The sequence below is a fragment of the Pleurodeles waltl genome, chromosome 8 (genome assembly GCF_031143425.1).
Source record: "Pleurodeles waltl isolate 20211129_DDA chromosome 8, aPleWal1.hap1.20221129, whole genome shotgun sequence".
Lineage (NCBI taxonomy): Eukaryota > Metazoa > Chordata > Amphibia > Caudata > Salamandridae > Pleurodeles > Pleurodeles waltl.
This window is the reverse complement of record NC_090447.1, coordinates 90,676,508-90,693,996: the sequence shown is the minus strand read 5'-3', so window position 1 is coordinate 90,693,996 and position 17,489 is coordinate 90,676,508. Positions and strand designations below refer to the sequence as shown.

Genomic DNA, 17,489 nt, shown 5'->3' with positions numbered 1-17,489 from the left:
ATACTGTCTGATTCGGAACGCAATTACTCGGTCTTAGAACGAGAACTGCTCGCCTTGAAGACAGCTTGCACGGAATGGAGACAATTTCTTATGTGATCTAAGGAACCCTTTGTGGTGAGAACAGATAACCGGAATTTGCAGTGTTTAAGAAACTTCCAAAGCCAAAATAGTCATCAAGCTCGATGGGCTTTCTTCTTCAGTCAATATGACTTCTACATAACTTATATCCCTGGTTCCCAAAATATTTTGGCAGATGCCCTGTCACGACGCTATCCTGAGTGTAGCGATTCTCCTACGCAAAACTTAATTGAACCTGATAGGATTGTACCAATCTGATGATTCTTTTTTGATAAAGCCAAATCTAAGTATTCAAACCTTGGTAAAACTGAAATGAATAATTTACGTCCACAGTAACAAAGATAAGGAATACTATTAGCACATGAAAGCATTGTTCCTGCCTACAAAAACAGTCCAAACAGAGGCCCTACTAATGTGCCACAATTCCCCTATCACTGGCCATCGTGGTATTATAGCCACCCAAGACCTCCTACTTCGCTCGTTTTGGTGGCCCACACTTAAAACAGATACTGAAAGCTATGTGACTTCTTGTCCTGTCTGTGCACAAGCAAAGACACATTGTAATAGACCAGCAGGGTTGCTCCGTCCTTTACCTGTTCCACCAGCTCCGTGGCATACGGTGTCCACTGACCTCATGTGTTCTCTGCCTCCCTCAGCTGGGAATCGAGTAATAATGGGGACAATTGACTCTTTCACTAAATTAGCGCATTTCACTGCGTTAAAGAAACTACCCACTGCAAAAGAATGAAGTCAAATCTTTATTCAGGAGATCGTTCAGCTTCATGGCCTCCCTCAAGTCATCGCCTCGGACCGTGATTCCCAATACATATCATGCTTTTGGAAACAATTTTGTAAAACACTCAAAATAGACGTGGCTCTGTCATCTGGTTTCCATCCCCAAACTAATGGACAGACAGAACGCCTGAACCAAGGTCTTGAACAATATCTATGTAGTTTCTGCAATGCTACGCAAAGTAATTGGTCTATGTACTTACCTCTTGCTGAATTCTCGTATAACAATGCAGTGCATAGTGCCTCAAAGGTCTCTCCATTTTATTGCTCTTATGGGTTCCGTCCTAAGGCCTTTCCTGTTACTCTCAGAGAATCATCTACACTCCCTGCCATCACGTATCCAACGTGTTATACATTCTAATCTTCAAGCCACCAAGATACGCATGAAAAGGATGGCTGATAAAAGACGTTGTGAGGCCCCAGTCTTATCAAATCAACAATAAAGTCTGGCTTTCATCTAAATTCTTACCTCTCGGATTGTCCCAAAACAAATTCAAACCCTGGTATTATGGACCATTTCTGATCCTTCAAAAGAACAATCCTGTTTCAGTTCGTCTTCGTTTGCCTTGGACTTGGAAAATACATCCTGTGTTTCAGCTAAAACCCTATGTACCTGATCCTTTTCCCAGACCATTTTCCTGTCCTCCTCCTCAGTTGGTTGAGGAAATACCTGAATATGAGGTCCAGGAGGTCTGGGACTCTCGGTTCTTCCGTGGACGCCTCCAGTTTCTCATCCATTGGAAGGGCAATCCTATGAGAGAATGCTCCTGGGAGGACTCCTCTTCAGTTCATGCCCCTCTTCTGGTCCGTCACTTTTTCCGTCTCTTCCCGCACAAACCTGGGGCCCTAGGTGCAGGGGGTGGGGCGTACTGTGATGCCGCGAAGGCCTGCGGCGTCACCCACTCGGGCCACGGTGGGGGCTGCGGTCCGTTTTCCGGATTGCGGGGCCGGCCGCGGCCCTTTGGTTCAGGCCACGCTCTGTTTTCTTTACCACAGCGGCCTGTGGTGGCGTACTACTGTCAGCAGGACCGTGGCTACCGGAAGGGGTCGCCCCTACCTCGGCCAGAGTAGGACTTGCAAGAACCAAGGAGGCAAGTAAGGAGCTGGGCCTCAATAGCTTCAGCGGGGATTAACGTTTTTAAAGGGTGTCCTGGTAGAGCAGCACATAAAACAGAATGAGCTTGTTTGCCATCATAAGAGTCAAGGAATAGGACAGGGGGAGTAGGAATGTTTGGGCGGGGCAGTTTGTGACATACTAATTTCAGAGGCTAGTCAGTTATACATTTACTTAAGGAGACTAACATGTATGAAGTAGTTGGTAGTGGACAGGCAGCAATTCACATCTACTTGGGTGCTGTGTTACTTGCTTCGCCAAAAGCAAAAGCCAAATTACAGTAATGATCACATCATGTTATGGGCTTCACCAGTCACATATTTCTTTGAGGTACTAGATTGGCAGGTTTTCTTCAAGTCTGTTACAGCTTGCTGCGAGAGTCTAAAGCTGCCTGTGAACTGATTAGCACTTGCCTGGTGGATCTATCACCGTGCTCTGATAGTTTGATTTTGTGCCGTGGTACAGAGAGAAATCAACGTGTGACCTTTGCAAAAGGCTGTGCGTCTAGAATTGTGTTCCATCTTTTGTACTCCAAAGATGATCATAACCATTTTATGACAGTGTGGGACAGTGAGAACCCACAGAGGACAGTGAAAGGGCACGGGTGAGAAGGCACGTGACCAGCTTGGATTGCAGGAATCAGATGATGTTCTATGTACTGGCCTGTTGGCGATTCAGAGTGCCAAGAAGCTGATGCAGTGTGAGACTGGCAGGCTCGCACAGGCTCTGTGGAGTCAGGGCTACTTAACCTCAATTGAGCTGAAGTAGATGTCTGGCTGCTATACCACAAAATGAGAGGCTATAATATGAAATGGCTGCACATTTGATTATGCTCTTATTATAAAAGGATAGGCTTGTTCTACTTCTGGTATGGTGTCTATTATGGAGCCTAGGAAGCCACGCCAGCATCTGGTGTTTTTTGTTGCAATTAAGTCTCGTAAAGACCAACAGTTTCTCTAGCTGCCTAGTTTGTTCCATGGGCTACTGCTATTTGGATGACCTTGAATCTCATTACTAAGTAGCAAAGAGAGCTTTTTGTAGATGCAGTAACCACAATTCTTTTTCACCATGTCAGTTAGTAGAGATTTGTTAGATGCTTAAAGATTAAGACCAAGTATGGAAGAGGATTACTGTGGCATCCAGTCTGGTGAAACAGGTGTTTCTCAAACTTTTGTGTTATGTTGGCATTTTAGTATACACTGACAACGGTGAGATCACAGCAAGAGTAGCAGTGAGTGGAATGAACGAATGACAATATTACAGGGTGATAGCTATTGATGGGAAATTTTGTTGGTCGGACATGATCACTCAATACCTAATGCCAATTATGCATCTTCAGCTAATAGTAAGGGTAACACAGTCTTCGTGGCCTATTTTTCAACAGCTGGAAAGTGGATCACGTTCGAACTATTGCAAAAGCGATGCATGTTAAATTAAAAAAAAAAATAATAATAAAAAGAAATCTAAATCCGTTTTAGGAGGTTCTTCATGGCCCTTGTCTTGAAACCTTTTACCATGATGTAAGTCACTAGAGACAATGTTTGAGGCTATTTCACCATGATTATATGTCAGAGGCAGCATAAAAATTGCAGCCACTTATTACATTTTAAATTCACCACATGTTGCTCTCTGGTCTTCACCGTTTCCATTATATTTTTGGCAGTATACTGGAGGAATCCGAACTAGCAGACTAGAGGCAATTCAGGAGGGCCCTCCCTACTCAGCACTGCCGCAAGAAAGGTGTTGGCAAACTTGCTTAAAAAAAAAAAAAAAAAAAAAAAAAAAAAAAAAGGACGCATGAGAAATAACCTCTGCATACATACGTACCAGATCCATAGTTCAGGCTCGTATGGTCATTAGAAGTTAATTTCAGGATGGCTTTAGGAGGGATGGCCATAGCAATGACCGGGGGGACTACAGTGGCATAGTAAAGATTATCAAAAAGTAATCAGTTTATTTCTTTCAGGTTTAAACAGATGAGAGATCCACTTCATGAAATCAATGCTACTGCAAAAAATAAACTGACAAAGCGGTTGTCCCAAAACCCCAAACCTTAAAAAGGGAGGGAGTCGCATAAGCCGAAATCTGGGAATAAATAAGAGGAAGCCATCAAACAAATGAAATTTATGTCTGACACAGAAGCACCAAAGGGAAAATCAGAAGTGTAAAACTAGACCTGCTGAACTGTGGGGGGAAAACAAAACACTTTCAGTACTGTTCTTTGAGTGAAGTTGTCATGGTTGGAAGGTGGTGCTCATGGAGGCACCTCTGCATTCACCCAGGCTTTCTACTGAATTTCAATATCATGCTGTGGGAGTAGCACACTCCCATATAGATGTGATCCTATAAAGCACAGAAGAGCAAGTTGGAGTGTAGAAGTATGCCGGATGCTTGGGCCATTTCAATTTGAAAAGCCATTTTTACACTGACCAGGACTATTGTCTCTCTTGTACGCAATGATTTGTTAAATGGACTTGATTGTATATATGTATATCCGATTCTGCCAGTCATGCTACAGATGTGTCAATTGGCTGGGATACTGCCACTACAAATTGTAGCACATTTTGAGGTGTATGGTTGAAGGTTGCACTATAAACTCTCATGGTATAGTCCAAAAGATCCCCACTATCAACCCGAGAACCACGTGTTGCAAGAAAAGGTCTATGAAAAGGCAATGCCATGCAGATAGCATTAATGCAGTCACAGAACACGTGGGAGGGAACAAATGACACCTGAAAACATACCAAGGTCTTTCTAGCTGCAATATACATCAATTGTTGAACATGGACAGTACCGTTTCAGATTAGAGGATAGTTGCCAGATGTCGTCGGGGTCCATTCCAGTAGGATCCTTGCGATGGGCCACCAGGAAGATGCTTTTTTCCTTGTATGAGGTGTAGATAGTGAGTACACCCATCATCAAGAAATAGGTAAACAGAAATTAAGGGAAACACTGACTTGTTTTTAATTTGTTTTTTTAAACAAAACCGTTTTATTCAATGGAAACAGAATTCAGGCGCAGATACTAACAGACTGACTAAAAAACTGAAATGCTCAAGCAAAATTAAAAAAATATATAGTATTGCAAATCAGTTGGTCATTTGGTCATCCTTGAGCCCCTTCTAGCCAAGAGTACCTGATAATGTTAGCCAATCAACCAAATGTCTTAGCCAAAAGAAACCTGTGTGCCAGCCCATTGCCAGTGGCCTAGAGGGAGCTTTCTCATGAACAGGTACCATAGAGGAGCGGCTGTGATTACTAACTCTTTATTGTTTCACAGCTTATCAGATTCATAAAGCCAGCAACGCTTCCTTCATCTCCAGTGATGCTTTACTGGGGGGGGAGAGAGAAAGAAAGAAAGAGAAAGAGCAAGAAAGAGAGAGAGAGCGAGACCATTCAAATGCTGCAACAAATGAAAATTGGACCATAAGGAGATTAGAGCAATACATGGAGTTAAATTTGCCTGTCATTACTTTCATGGACCAACTAGTAAATTGCTGTAACGTTCTAAACACAGCAGAGCTGCCATGGAAATGGCACCATGTGTTAATTTACATAAAAAGGCGGCATCTGCCACACGCCATTCTGGAAACAGTAAAGTGTTCGGTTTTAAATATGCAGAGCCCATGCTCTCAACTGCTAATCAGTTTTAAATTTAGGCTTACTGTGCAACCTAAAAGGACGACTGTGACTCCCCCCGAGTATTGTACGGCCTCGTACACCACTTCATGACTGCATTGGTATGGTCACTTTCCAATAAACAAACTTTACAAACACATATTTCCTTCTTTTTGACTCGACATGCCTTTACTGCATCATTCTCATCTACTTCATCCAAATGATACTCCACCCTAGTGCGGGTGAAGTAATATTTGGATCTATTTATTCACATTTATGACCAGTAAAGTGCGTGTGGAAAATGCTACAATTTAGGACGTCAGATAAATAAATAGCTGATCATCCCACAGGCATGTGATTTAAAGTGCAGCAGTTGTATAGAAGGTCACAAGCATGCGAGGCCCCTAATGGCAGCAGTTGTGCAATGCAGCCTTTGAAACCCAGTTCCATGACTCTTAGTGGCTGACAATCCTGCCCTAAAACCCTATTTGATAAGGCTCTTCTATCCAGGCCCAAGAGTTTGTTTCTAAATCTCATACTACCAAGGTGATTTAAGTAGGTATCTTGGCACCATTTCGCACGTGGACTGCACCCCAAACCTTGAACTGCATCCCTCCTTTCTCATAAACAGGGGCTTTACTTTTGCTTGCGCCCAAGGTTTTTATGAAAAAAAAAAGTGACCTTAAATGAACCTATACGTACAAGACAGTGTGTGTGATGCCATTTAAAGGATATGATACGACACAGATGGTTAGGACGGTTTTGGATTCTGGAAACGGGTGCAAGTAATCCCAGACCAGGGCAACAATTGCAAAGATGCAGGAGATGGTGCAGATGGCGAGGCGGCCATCGATCAGGCCAAAATTCTCCACATACCTGTACTTTTCTAGGAGTACCTGCAAAGAAACAAGAGAAAGTTATGACTTCTTTTACACCATTCGATGGGCAATTTCTACAGATGGTTTTAGAATACTTAAGTGTCTCATTATTTGTACAGGGTTTTCAGCAATTATTTCTCAGTTTAGCTATTGCTTCCCAATGAGTGCTTGGATGGCGTTTGTCCTGTGCTGTAATTGCTGTATTTCTAGATCTCAGTCTGAAGAGTGCTAATAGGCTTTATGGTGGTTTCCTTTGTTACTTCACTGTGATTGCACCTCCTATTATGTATTAATAATAGGAGGTGCAATAACTGCACCACGTCATGCCAATAACGGCTCTGGCGCTGCTACTACACGAAGGCTACGACTGACATCACAAAAAAGTGGAACTAGGTTCATGCTACAAAACAGGCAATACTGTTTTTGTTTGGAAAAAAACCCAGAAGTAATCAAAAACAGAACAAACATGTAAAAAAATGGTAAATGCTTCTAAAACTCCAAATACAATAATTTGCCATGTCTAGACGGACTCGCTCGACACCCCTAGATCAAATCTTCGAATGTAGTGATAGGAGATCCCCACACTTTAGTTAAACATGACTGCAGGGGCAAAATCTCTGAAACCCGGGCTGTCTTCCAACTTTCCGGCTTGCGCAGATTTTTCCCGCCAAGTGGAAACAGCAATCTGCAAGCCCAAAGCGAGCTTACTCCGGCAGACAACTTTGGTTACGGTTCTCTGAAACCAGGCCACTGGGGCATGGGGGTGCGGGGGGGCAGTCTATGCTAGCTTCCAGGCATAGGGATGTTTACCTGTAGTCCTAGGGGCAGGAACCCTGCAGGTCCTTCCTGGTAAAATACGTTTTGTCCCCATTAATAAGGTCCTTAACTCCCCTTTTCCTTTAAGTGTGGGCTGTGTGCATGGGGTGCTCTCTTACAGCGATAAGAAGCTGAGATCCCATTTTCTAATAACGTTTCTTAAACAACTTTATTAGTATTTTTTTTACTTTATAATAAGCATTATAAGTTACAAGAAAAACTGGCACTATACCATTGGGAACACATGCACCCTTTAAGTAAATCTTCACGTGAGCACCATTGTGACATCACGGTCCCACCCACCCACACAGCTAGAGCAGTGCTGCTTCGCCTAACTGTATCGAAGGCACTGATTTCGAGCTTTGTTGCCCCGTAGCAAACATGATAATCCCCTTACATGCCTGTCAATCGCCCCAGATTGTCATGTCTTATCCAAGTCTCTATTGATGGAAGGGTTTTACCCTTATAATCCCTTGCAATAGCAAGTTAGAAACGCAGTTTTCTACCTTATTTAATCTAGCTCTGCCATGATACGCAGAAAGGGCCACTTGAAGCTGTGCACCAAGGCGTCCTTTCAAAACCATTCAGCTAATGGCGAGTGTGAACAGCAAGAGTGGTAGCGGGGAACTCAGTCACATGCCCAGCTGAACAGGGAAGCGCCCTAAAAGTTCCCAGACCCGAGCTCACCTGCAAGTATAAAGCAAGTGTGTATATATTCTAGGAAAGTGTGTCCGGAACAAATATACCATTAGGAGGGCCAGAGAGCCCTTTAAACTGCCCACCAGTGCCAAGGTGTTAAGTAGCCTGCATAGATCTCTTTGGCATGAATTCACAATGATCCTGATAGGCAAGGGGCTCTATCACTGTCAATAACCGTACAGTCAGGAACTTTGCGATAACTTTCAACTCAGTATAAAGCAGTAAGATGGGCCGATATGTGCCATGGTGGTCTGTGGTGAGGGGCTCTTTGGGGTGATTGTGGACACGTGGTTTAGGGATCATTCTACTACTGGCCACTCTAAGGTTGTACGGTATCGTCATGTCCCCAACCGCCTTGTTCAGCATTGCATTATTCTGTGCTTGTTTGAAAGTGTGTTTAAATAATTCAGCCAGTAAGCCACTGGGGCCGGCAGTCCTCCACCCTGTAATTGTGCAAGACAGTCTACTAGTTCCGACTCTACTCTGTCCATCTAGCTGCCGTGAGCAGGAGAGTGTTTTCAACAGGGAGATAGTAGATAAACTCTACCAGTGTCTCTGGAGTAGGGAAGTTCCCACTAGAATATACATGGGTATGATGAGATCCCCATTCGTGAAACGCCTGCCAGCCAATCGCTAGCTGCCCATCCAAACTCCTGAAAGCGCTGTATGTCTGGAGGACTCTACACCTACACAGCCGATGAAGAGCTTTTGATGCTTTGATACTCCAATGATAAGATTCTACTTTGTCCAGCAAACCAGGCCATCCTTGCCTCATCCAGGAGACGTTGCTACACTGCGTCTGATTAGCAGGTCTGGGTAAGTCTGGTATTGAGCCTCTAATGTCTGGAACGTGTATTGTAATTACGTTACATCTTGTAGCCGCCGTCTGTTGCAACTTGCAATAGGATCTGATGATTCTACCGCAAATATGGACCATAAAGGCCTCCTACACTACTACTCAGGAGTTCACCGAAGCTTCATTTTGTGAAAAATCGCCATTGGTTTCTTTTAAATATGTGCATTGATCCCTCGATGGGCCAGTCACCATAAGCACAGCCTCCAACCTCCTCTGGCGCTAGCACTGGAGTAGTTAACAGCTAAATCGGCAAGTGCTCTGAAAGACCGAAGGCCAGTACCTGCATATGTGCAATGTGTCCCAGTTCATTTTCAGGAGCTAATGAATAGTCTAGAGAAGAGATTATGAGAGCTGGAATAATATGTGCAGCAATGATCTGGAGGGTAAAGCTTACACCAAATATAGCAGAGGCCCATCATTGTCAAAAATTGGGTCGAGCATGTAGTGCTCTGTCTTGGGACTTAGATCTATCCATTGTAGTATCAACCACTCTGCTAAAGTACTTCCTATGATGATGCGCCCTATGAGGACGAGTAATATCAAGCAACTAAGTTGCTCTTATAAGGAAGGGGAGAGCGGCGGAGGGGAATATAGGCTAACAAGGGAGAAGGGTGATCTCTGTAGGGTACCCGTATTGCCCAACAATGCCCGTGTTGATTGCACCAGGTCTGACGCGTACGAATGGAAGCCTATTTTGGAGGAGACTGGCATCGCCCCATGAGCCTATCATGAAGCTACCATCAGCTGAAAGGCTCCACCATAACACAGTCATGAAGGGAGATTTATGCCCAGATTTGGTCTTGCATGAGGAGAATATCAGCCGCATAACATTCTGCAGTTTTAAGAACAGCACTGCGCTTGATTTTTATGTAGGTGACCAATGTCATAAGCCACCAGGTACAATTATTGGGAATGTTAGTGCATTCAAGAAGTCACACAGAAGTAGAAAGGAATCAACAGTAACGGTCATGGAAACTAATAACTTAAAGGAACTTTTCCTCTCCCCACCCTATACTTCAACAGCATGAAGCAAGTGTTGTGTAGTTGGACTCTTCAACAGAGAGATAACCTTCCAAGAAAACAGGTCAACATAACAAAAAATATCCCAAATTATGCTACACTCTTACCAAACATTCATGATACACTCTTACCAAACATCAATAAATGAACAAGCATTTGCAATGCAATAGGTCTTGTGTTTGCTCGAGGTAGAGCTATTAGAGTTGTAAATTCCTAAATGGACTTTTCTTTCCACACAAGCTGAAAATAAAAAAGTAAAACAGTTGACCTAAGCGAGCCGATTCAAAGCGCCACCGTGAGCGCGAAGAGAGAGACAAAAGGAAAAAGAAGTTTGCTTGCAGTCACAGTTATCGGCAAAAGTGCAATTATCCATCTAACAGGGTCGGTGGCCAAGGCGGTGACAAAACCGCCCCAAGGAGAGACAAACGTAAAGCAGTTACCAACAAAAGCAACGTTTTTTAAAGGCAAGCCCATGAACAAGTGATAGGCGAGCGTGCGTGGTTAAAAGCCCAGAAGGAAAAGCAGCACTTGCGCGCTGCTATGCTCAACCCAAAAAGGAAAAGGAGGGAGAGTGTAGGGGACACCTGAGTAGGATGAAAAATCAGGTAGTGTGAATCCCGCACTCACACCACTAGTAGAGTAGGTCCTCATAAGCATGTCTCGGGCATGGCCACTTCTATTTTGTTCGACCTGACCACATTGCGGGTCTTCCCATATACCCAGGTGTTTAAAAAGTAGTAATGCAAGGAGACAGACAGTCTAGTGAGTACATGACTGCAATGACCAGTCCCCAGCCTCAGGCATGTCACAAAAGTATGACTGATTACCAGATGACTTTCAGTTTGGCAGGAAGTAGAAGGTGATAGTCTAGTTACAGAGCTTGGAGCTTCGGTGTAAGGAAATGCCTCCTTGGCATGGTTGCCCCCTGACTTTTTGCCTTTGCTGATGCTATGTTTACAATTGAAAGTGTGCTGAGGCCTGCTAACCAGGCCCCAGCACCAGTGTTCTTTCCCTAACCTGTACTTTTGTATCCACAATTGGCAGACCCTGGCATCAAGATAAGTCCCTTGTAACTGGTACTTCTAGTACCAAGGGCCCTGATGCCAAGGAAGGTCTCTAAGGGCTGCAGCATGTCTTATGCCACCCTGGAGACCTCTCACTCAGCACAGACACACTGCTTGCCAGCTTGTGTGTGCTAGTGAGGACAAAACGAGTAAGTCGACATGGCACTCCCCTCAGGGTGCCATGCCAGCCTCTCACTGCCTATGCAGTATAGGTAAGACACCCCTCTAGCAGGCCTTACAGCCCTAAGGCAGGGTGCACTATACCATAGGTGAGGGTACCAGTGCATGAGCATGGTACCCCTACAGTGTCTAAACAAAACCTTAGACATTGTAAGTGCAGGGTAGCCATAAGAGTATATGGTCTGGGAGTCTGTCAAACACGAACTCCACAGCACCATAATGGCTACACTGAAAACTGGGAAGTTTGGTATCAAACTTCTCAGCACAATAAATGCACACTGATGCCAGTGTACATTTTATTGCAAAATACACCCCAGAGGGCACCTTAGAGGTGCCCCCTGAAACTTAACCGACTGTCTGTGTAGGCTGACTAGTTCCAGCAGCCTGCCACACCAGAGACATGTTGCTGGCCCCATGGGGAGAGTGCCTTTGTCACTCTGAGGCCAGTAACAAAGCCTGCACTGGGTGGAGATGCTAACACCTCCCCCAGGCAGGAGCTGTGACACCTGGCGGTGAGCCTCAAAGGCTCACCCCTTTGTCACAGCCCAGCAGGGCACTCCAGCTTAGTGGAGTTGCCCGCCCCCTCCGGCCACGGCCCCCACTTTTGGCGGCAAGGCTGGAGGGAACAAAGAAAGCAACAAGGAGGAGTCACTGGCCAGTCAGGACAGCCCCTAAGGTGTCCTGAGCTGAGGTGACTCTGACTTTTAGAAATCCTCCATCTTGCAGATGGAGGATTCCCCCAATAGGGTTAGGATTGTGACCCCCTCCCCTTGGGAGGAGGCACAAAGAGGGTGTACCCACCCTCAGGGCTAGTAGCCATTGGCTACTAACCCCCAAGACCTAAACACGCCCTTAAATTTAGTATTTAAGGGCTACCCTGAACCCTAGAAAATGAGATTCCTGCAAACTACAAGAAGAAGGACTGCCTAGCTGAAAACCCCTGCAGAGGAAGACCAGAAGACGACAACTGCCTTGGCTCCAGAAACTCACCGGCCTGTCTCCTGCCTTCCAAAGAACTCTGCTCCAGCGACGCCTTCCAAGGGACCAGCGACCTCTGAATCCTCTGAGGACTGCCCTGCTTCGAAAAAGACAAGAAACTCCCGAGGACAGCGGACCTGCTCCAAAAAGACTGCAACTTTGTTTCAAGGAGCAGCTTTAAAGACCCTGCAACTCCCCGCAAGAAGCGTGAGACTTGCAACACTGCACCCGGCGACCCCGACTCGGCTGGTGGAGAACCAACACCTCAGGGAGGACCCCCAGACTACTCTACGACTGTGAGTACCAAAACCTGTCCCCCCTGAGCCCCCACAGCGCCGCCTGCAGAGGGAATCCCGAGGCTTCCCCTGACCGCGACTCTCTGAAACCTAAGTCCCGACGCCTGGAAAAGACCCTGCACCCGCAGCCCCCAGGACCTGAAGGACCGGACTTTCACTGGAGAAGTGACCCCCAGGAGTCCCTCTCCCTTGCCCAAGTGGAGGTTTCCCCGAGGAAGCCCCCCCTTGCCTGCCTGCAGCGCTGAAGAGATCCGTTGATCTCTCATAGACTAACATTGCAAACCCGACGCTTGTTTCTATACTGCACCCGGCCGCCCCCGCGCTGCTGAGGGTGAAATTTCTGTGTGGGCTTGTGTCCCCCCCGGTGCCCTACAAAACCCCCCTGGTCTGCCCTCCGAAGACGCGGGTACTTACCTGCAAGCAGACCGGAACCGGGGCACCCCCTTCTCTCCATTCTAGCCTATGCGTTTTGGGCACCACTTGGAACTCTGCACCTGACCGGCCCTGAGCTGCTGGTGTGGTGACTTTGGGGTTGCTCTGAACCCCCAACGGTGGGCTACCTTGGACCAAGAACTGAACCCTGTAAGTGTCTTACTTACCTGGTAAAACTAACAAAAACTTACCTCCCCCAGGAACTGTGAAAATTGCACTAAGTGTCCACTTTTAAAGTAGCTATTTGTCAATAACTTGAAAAGTATACATGCAATTGAAATGATTCAAAGTTCCTAATGTACTTACCTGCAATACCTTTCAAACAAGATATTACATGTTAAATTTGAACCTGTGGTTCTTAAAATAAACTAAGAAAAGATCTTTTTCTATACAAAACCTATTGGCTGGATTTGTCTCTGAGTGTGTGTACCTCATTTATTGTCTATGTATATGTCCAACAAATGCTTAACACTACTCCTTGGATAAGCCTACTGCTCGACCACACTACCACAAAATAGAGCATTAGTATTATCTCTTTTTACCACTATTTTACCTCTAAGGGGAACCCTTGGACTCTGTGCATGCTATTCCTTACTTTGAAATAGCACATACAGAGCCAACTTCCTACATTGGTGGATCAGCGGTGGGGTACAAGACTTTGCATTTGCTGGACTACTCAGCCAATACCTGATCACACGACAAATTCCAAAATTGTCATTAGAAATTGATTTTTGCAATTTGAAAAGTTTTCTAAATTCTTAAAAGACCTGCTAGGGCCTTGTGTTAGATCCTGTTTAGCATTTCTTTTAGAGTTTAAAAGTTTGTAAAAGTTTGAATTAGATTCTAGAACCAGTTGTAGATTCTTAAAAAGTATTCCAACTTTTAGAAGCAAAATGTCTAGCACAGATGTGACTGTGGTGGAACTCGACACCACACCTTACCTCCATCTTAAGATGAGGGAGCTAAGGTCACTCTGTAAAATAAAGAAAATAACAATGGGCCCCAAACCTACCAAAATACAGCTCCAGGAGCTTTTGGCAGAGTTTGAAAAGGCCAACCCCTCTGAGGGTGGCAACTCAGAGGAAGAGGATAGTGACTTGGAGGAAAATTCCCCACTACCAGTCCTATCTAGGGAGAACAGGGTCCCTCAAACCCTGACTCCAAAAATAATAGTCAGAGATGCTGGTTCCCTCACAGGAGAGACCAACACCTCTGAAATCACTGAGGATAACTCCAGTGAAGAGGACATCCAGTTAGCCAGGATGGCCAAAAGATTGGCTTTGGAAAGACAGATCCTAGCCATAGAGAGGGAAAGACAAGAGATGGGCCTAGGACCCATCAATGGTGGCAGCAACATAAATAGGGTCAGAGATTCTCCTGACATGTTGAAAATCCCTAAAGGGATTGTAACTAAATATGAAGATGGTGATGACATCACCAAATGGTTCACAGCTTTTGAGAGGGCTTGTGTAACCAGAAAAGTGAACAGATCTCACTGGGGTGCTCTCCTTTGGGAAATGTTCACAGGAAAGTGTAGGGATAGACTCCTCACACTCTCTGGACAAGATGCAGAATCTTATGACCTCATGAAGGGTACCCTGATTGAGGGCTTTGGATTCTCCACTGAGGAGTATAGGATTAGATTCAGGGGGGCTCAAAAATCCTCGAGCCAGACCTGGGTTGACTTTGTAGACTACTCAGTAAAAACACTAGATGGTTGGATTCAAGGCAGTGGTGTAAGTAATTATGATGGGCTGTACAATTTATTTGTGAAAGAACACCTGTTAAGTAATTGTTTCAATGATAAACTGCATCAGCATCTGGTAGACCTAGGACCAATTTCTCCCCAAGAATTGGGAAAGAAGGCGGACCATTGGGTCAAGACAAGGGTGTCCAAAACTTCCACAGGGGGTGACCAAAAGAAAGGGGTCACAAAACCTCCCCAGGGGAAAGGTGGTGAGACAGCCAAAAATAAAAATAGTCAAGAGTCTTCTAAAGGCCCCCAAAAACCTGCACAGGAGGGTGGGCCCAGAGCCTCTTCACAAAACAATCCTGGGTACAAGGGTAAAAACTTTGATCCCAAAAAGGCCTGGTGTCGAAACTGTAGTCAGTCTGGACACCAAACTGGAGACAAGGCCTGTCCCAAGAAAAGTTCCACTCCAAACTCCAATCCAGGTAACACTGGAATGGCTAGTCTCCAAGTGGGATCAACAGTGTGCCCAGAGCAAATCAGGGTCCACACTGAAGCTACTCTAGTCTCTGAGGGTGGGGTGGATTTAGCCACACTAGCTGCCTGGCCCCCTAACATGCAAAAATACAGGCAGCAGCTCTTTATTAATGGGACAAGTGTAGAGGGCCTGAGGGATACAGGTGCCAGTGTCACCATGGTGACAGAGAAACTGGTTTCCCCTGGCCAATACCTGACTGGAAAAACTTATACAGTCACCAATGCTGACAATCAAACTAAAGCACATCCCATGGCAATGGTAACTTTAGAATGGGGAGGGGTCAATGGCCTGAAACAGGTGGTGGTCTCCTCAAACATCCCAGTAGACTGTCTGCTTGGAAATGACCTGGAGTCCTCAGCATGGGCTGAGGTAGAACTAAAAACCCATGCAGCCATGCTGGGTATCCCTGAACTGGTGTGTGTAAAAACAAGAGCACAATGCAAGGCACAGGGTGAAAAAGTAGAGCTGGAGTCTGGAAAAATGGCCCAGCCTACCAAGAGAAAAGGAAAGTCAGTTGGGAAACCAACTGCAACACAGTCAGAAAAAGAGAACCTCTCTTCTCAGGAAGAAGTTCTGCCCTCTGAGGGAACTGAGCCTTTGGAGCTTGAACCTTATCAGGTTGAGCTCTTAGGCCCAGGGGGACCCTCAAGGGAGGAGCTGTGTAAGGGACAAGAAACCTGTCCCTCTCTTGAAGGCCTTAGGCAGCAAGCTGCTGAAGAGTCCAAGGGCAAGAAAAATGGAACACATAGGGTCTATTGGGAAGATGGACTCCTGTACACTGAGGCCAGAGACCCCAAACCTGGTGCCACTAGGAGAGTGGTAGTGCCTCAGTCGTTCAGAGAGTTTATTCTGACCTTAGCCCATGATATTCCCCTTGCTGGGCATTTGGGACAAACCAAGACGTGGGAGAGGTTAGTCAACCACTTCTACTGGCCCAATATGTCCCAGAAGGTTAAGGAGTTTTGCCTCTCCTGCCCCACCTGTCAATCCAGTGGTAAGACAGGTGGGCACCCAAAGGCCCCCCTCATTCCACTTCCAGTGGTGGGGGTCCCCTTTGAAAGAGTGGGTGTGGACATAGTTGGTCCACTGGAACCTCCCACAGCCTCAGGAAATATGTACATCCTAGTAGTAGTGGATCATGCTACTAGGTATCCTGAAGCTATTCCCCTTAGGTCGACTACTGCCCCTGCAGTAGCCAAGGCCCTCATTGGTATCTTTACCAGAGTGGGTTTCCCTAAGGAGGTGGTGTCTGACAGAGGTACCAACTTCATGTCAGCATACCTAAAACACATGTGGAATGAGGGTGGAGTGACTTACAAATTCACTACACCATACCATCCACAAACTAATGGCTTAGTTGAGAGATTCAACAAGACATTAAAGGGCATGATCATGGGGCTCCCAGAAAAACTCAAAAGGAGATGGGATGTCCTCTTGCCATGTCTGCTTTTTGCTTACAGAGAGGTGCCACAGAAGGGAGTAGGATTCTCACCCTTTGAACTTCTGTTTGGTCACCCTATAAGGGGACCACTTGCTCTTGTTAAAGAAGGCTGGGAGAGACCTCTCCATGAGCCTAAACAAGACATAGTGGACTATGTACTTGGCCTTCGCTCTAGAATGGCAGAGTACATGGAAAAGGCAACCAAAAACCTTGAGGCCAGCCAACAGCTCCAGAAGTTTTGGTTTGACCAAAAGGCTGCACTGGTTGAGTTCCAACCAGGGCAGAAAGTCTGGGTTCTGGAGCCTGTGGCTCCCAGGGCACTCCAGGACAAATGGAGTGGCCCTTACCCAGTGCTAGAAAGGAAGAGTCGGGTCACCTACCTGGTGGACCTGGGCACAAGCAGGAGCCCCAAGAGGGTGATCCATGTGAACCGCCTTAAGCTCTTCCATGACAGGGCTGATGTGAATCTGTTGATGGTAACAGATGAGGATCAGGAGGCAGAGAGTGAACCTCTCCCTGATCTTCTGTCATCAGACCCAAAAGATGGCTCAGTAGATGGAGTGATCTACTCAGACACCCTCTCTGGCCAACAGCAAGCTGATTGTAGGAGAGTCCTACAACAGTTTCCTGAACTCTTCTCCTTAACCCCTGGTCAGACCCACCTGTGTACCCATGATGTGGACACAGGAGACAGCATGCCTGTCAAAAACAAAATCTTTAGACAGTCTGACCATGTTAAGGAAAGCATCAAGGTGGAAGTCCACAAGATGCTGGAATTGGGAGTAATTGAACGCTCTGACAGCCCCTGGGCTAGCCCAGTGGTCTTAGTCCCCAAACCTCACACCAAAGATAGAAAGAAAGAGATGAGGTTTTGTGTGGACTACAGAGGGCTCAATTCTGTCACCAAGACAGATGCTCATCCAATTCCTAGAGCTGATGAGCTCATAGATAAATTAGGTGCTGCCAAATTCTTAAGTACCTTTGACTTGACAGCAGGGTA

The 17,489-nt window shown here is 45.8% G+C and overlaps 1 protein-coding gene across 2 annotated transcripts in view; it reads right to left on the bottom strand.

The window, feature by feature from the left end:
* Window positions 1-17,489, bottom strand: part of SPCS2 (signal peptidase complex subunit 2) — a 49,374-nt gene that overhangs the window by 7,176 nt on the left and 24,709 nt on the right. For both annotated transcript variants that reach the window (XM_069203813.1, XM_069203814.1), the window contains exons 3-4: window positions 6,338-6,497; window positions 4,779-4,914 (exon numbers count right to left, since the gene is read on the bottom strand). In XM_069203813.1, the coding sequence (XP_069059914.1) occupies window positions 4,779-4,914; window positions 6,338-6,497 (296 nt within the window). The remainder of the gene's footprint in view (window positions 1-4,778; window positions 4,915-6,337; window positions 6,498-17,489) is intronic.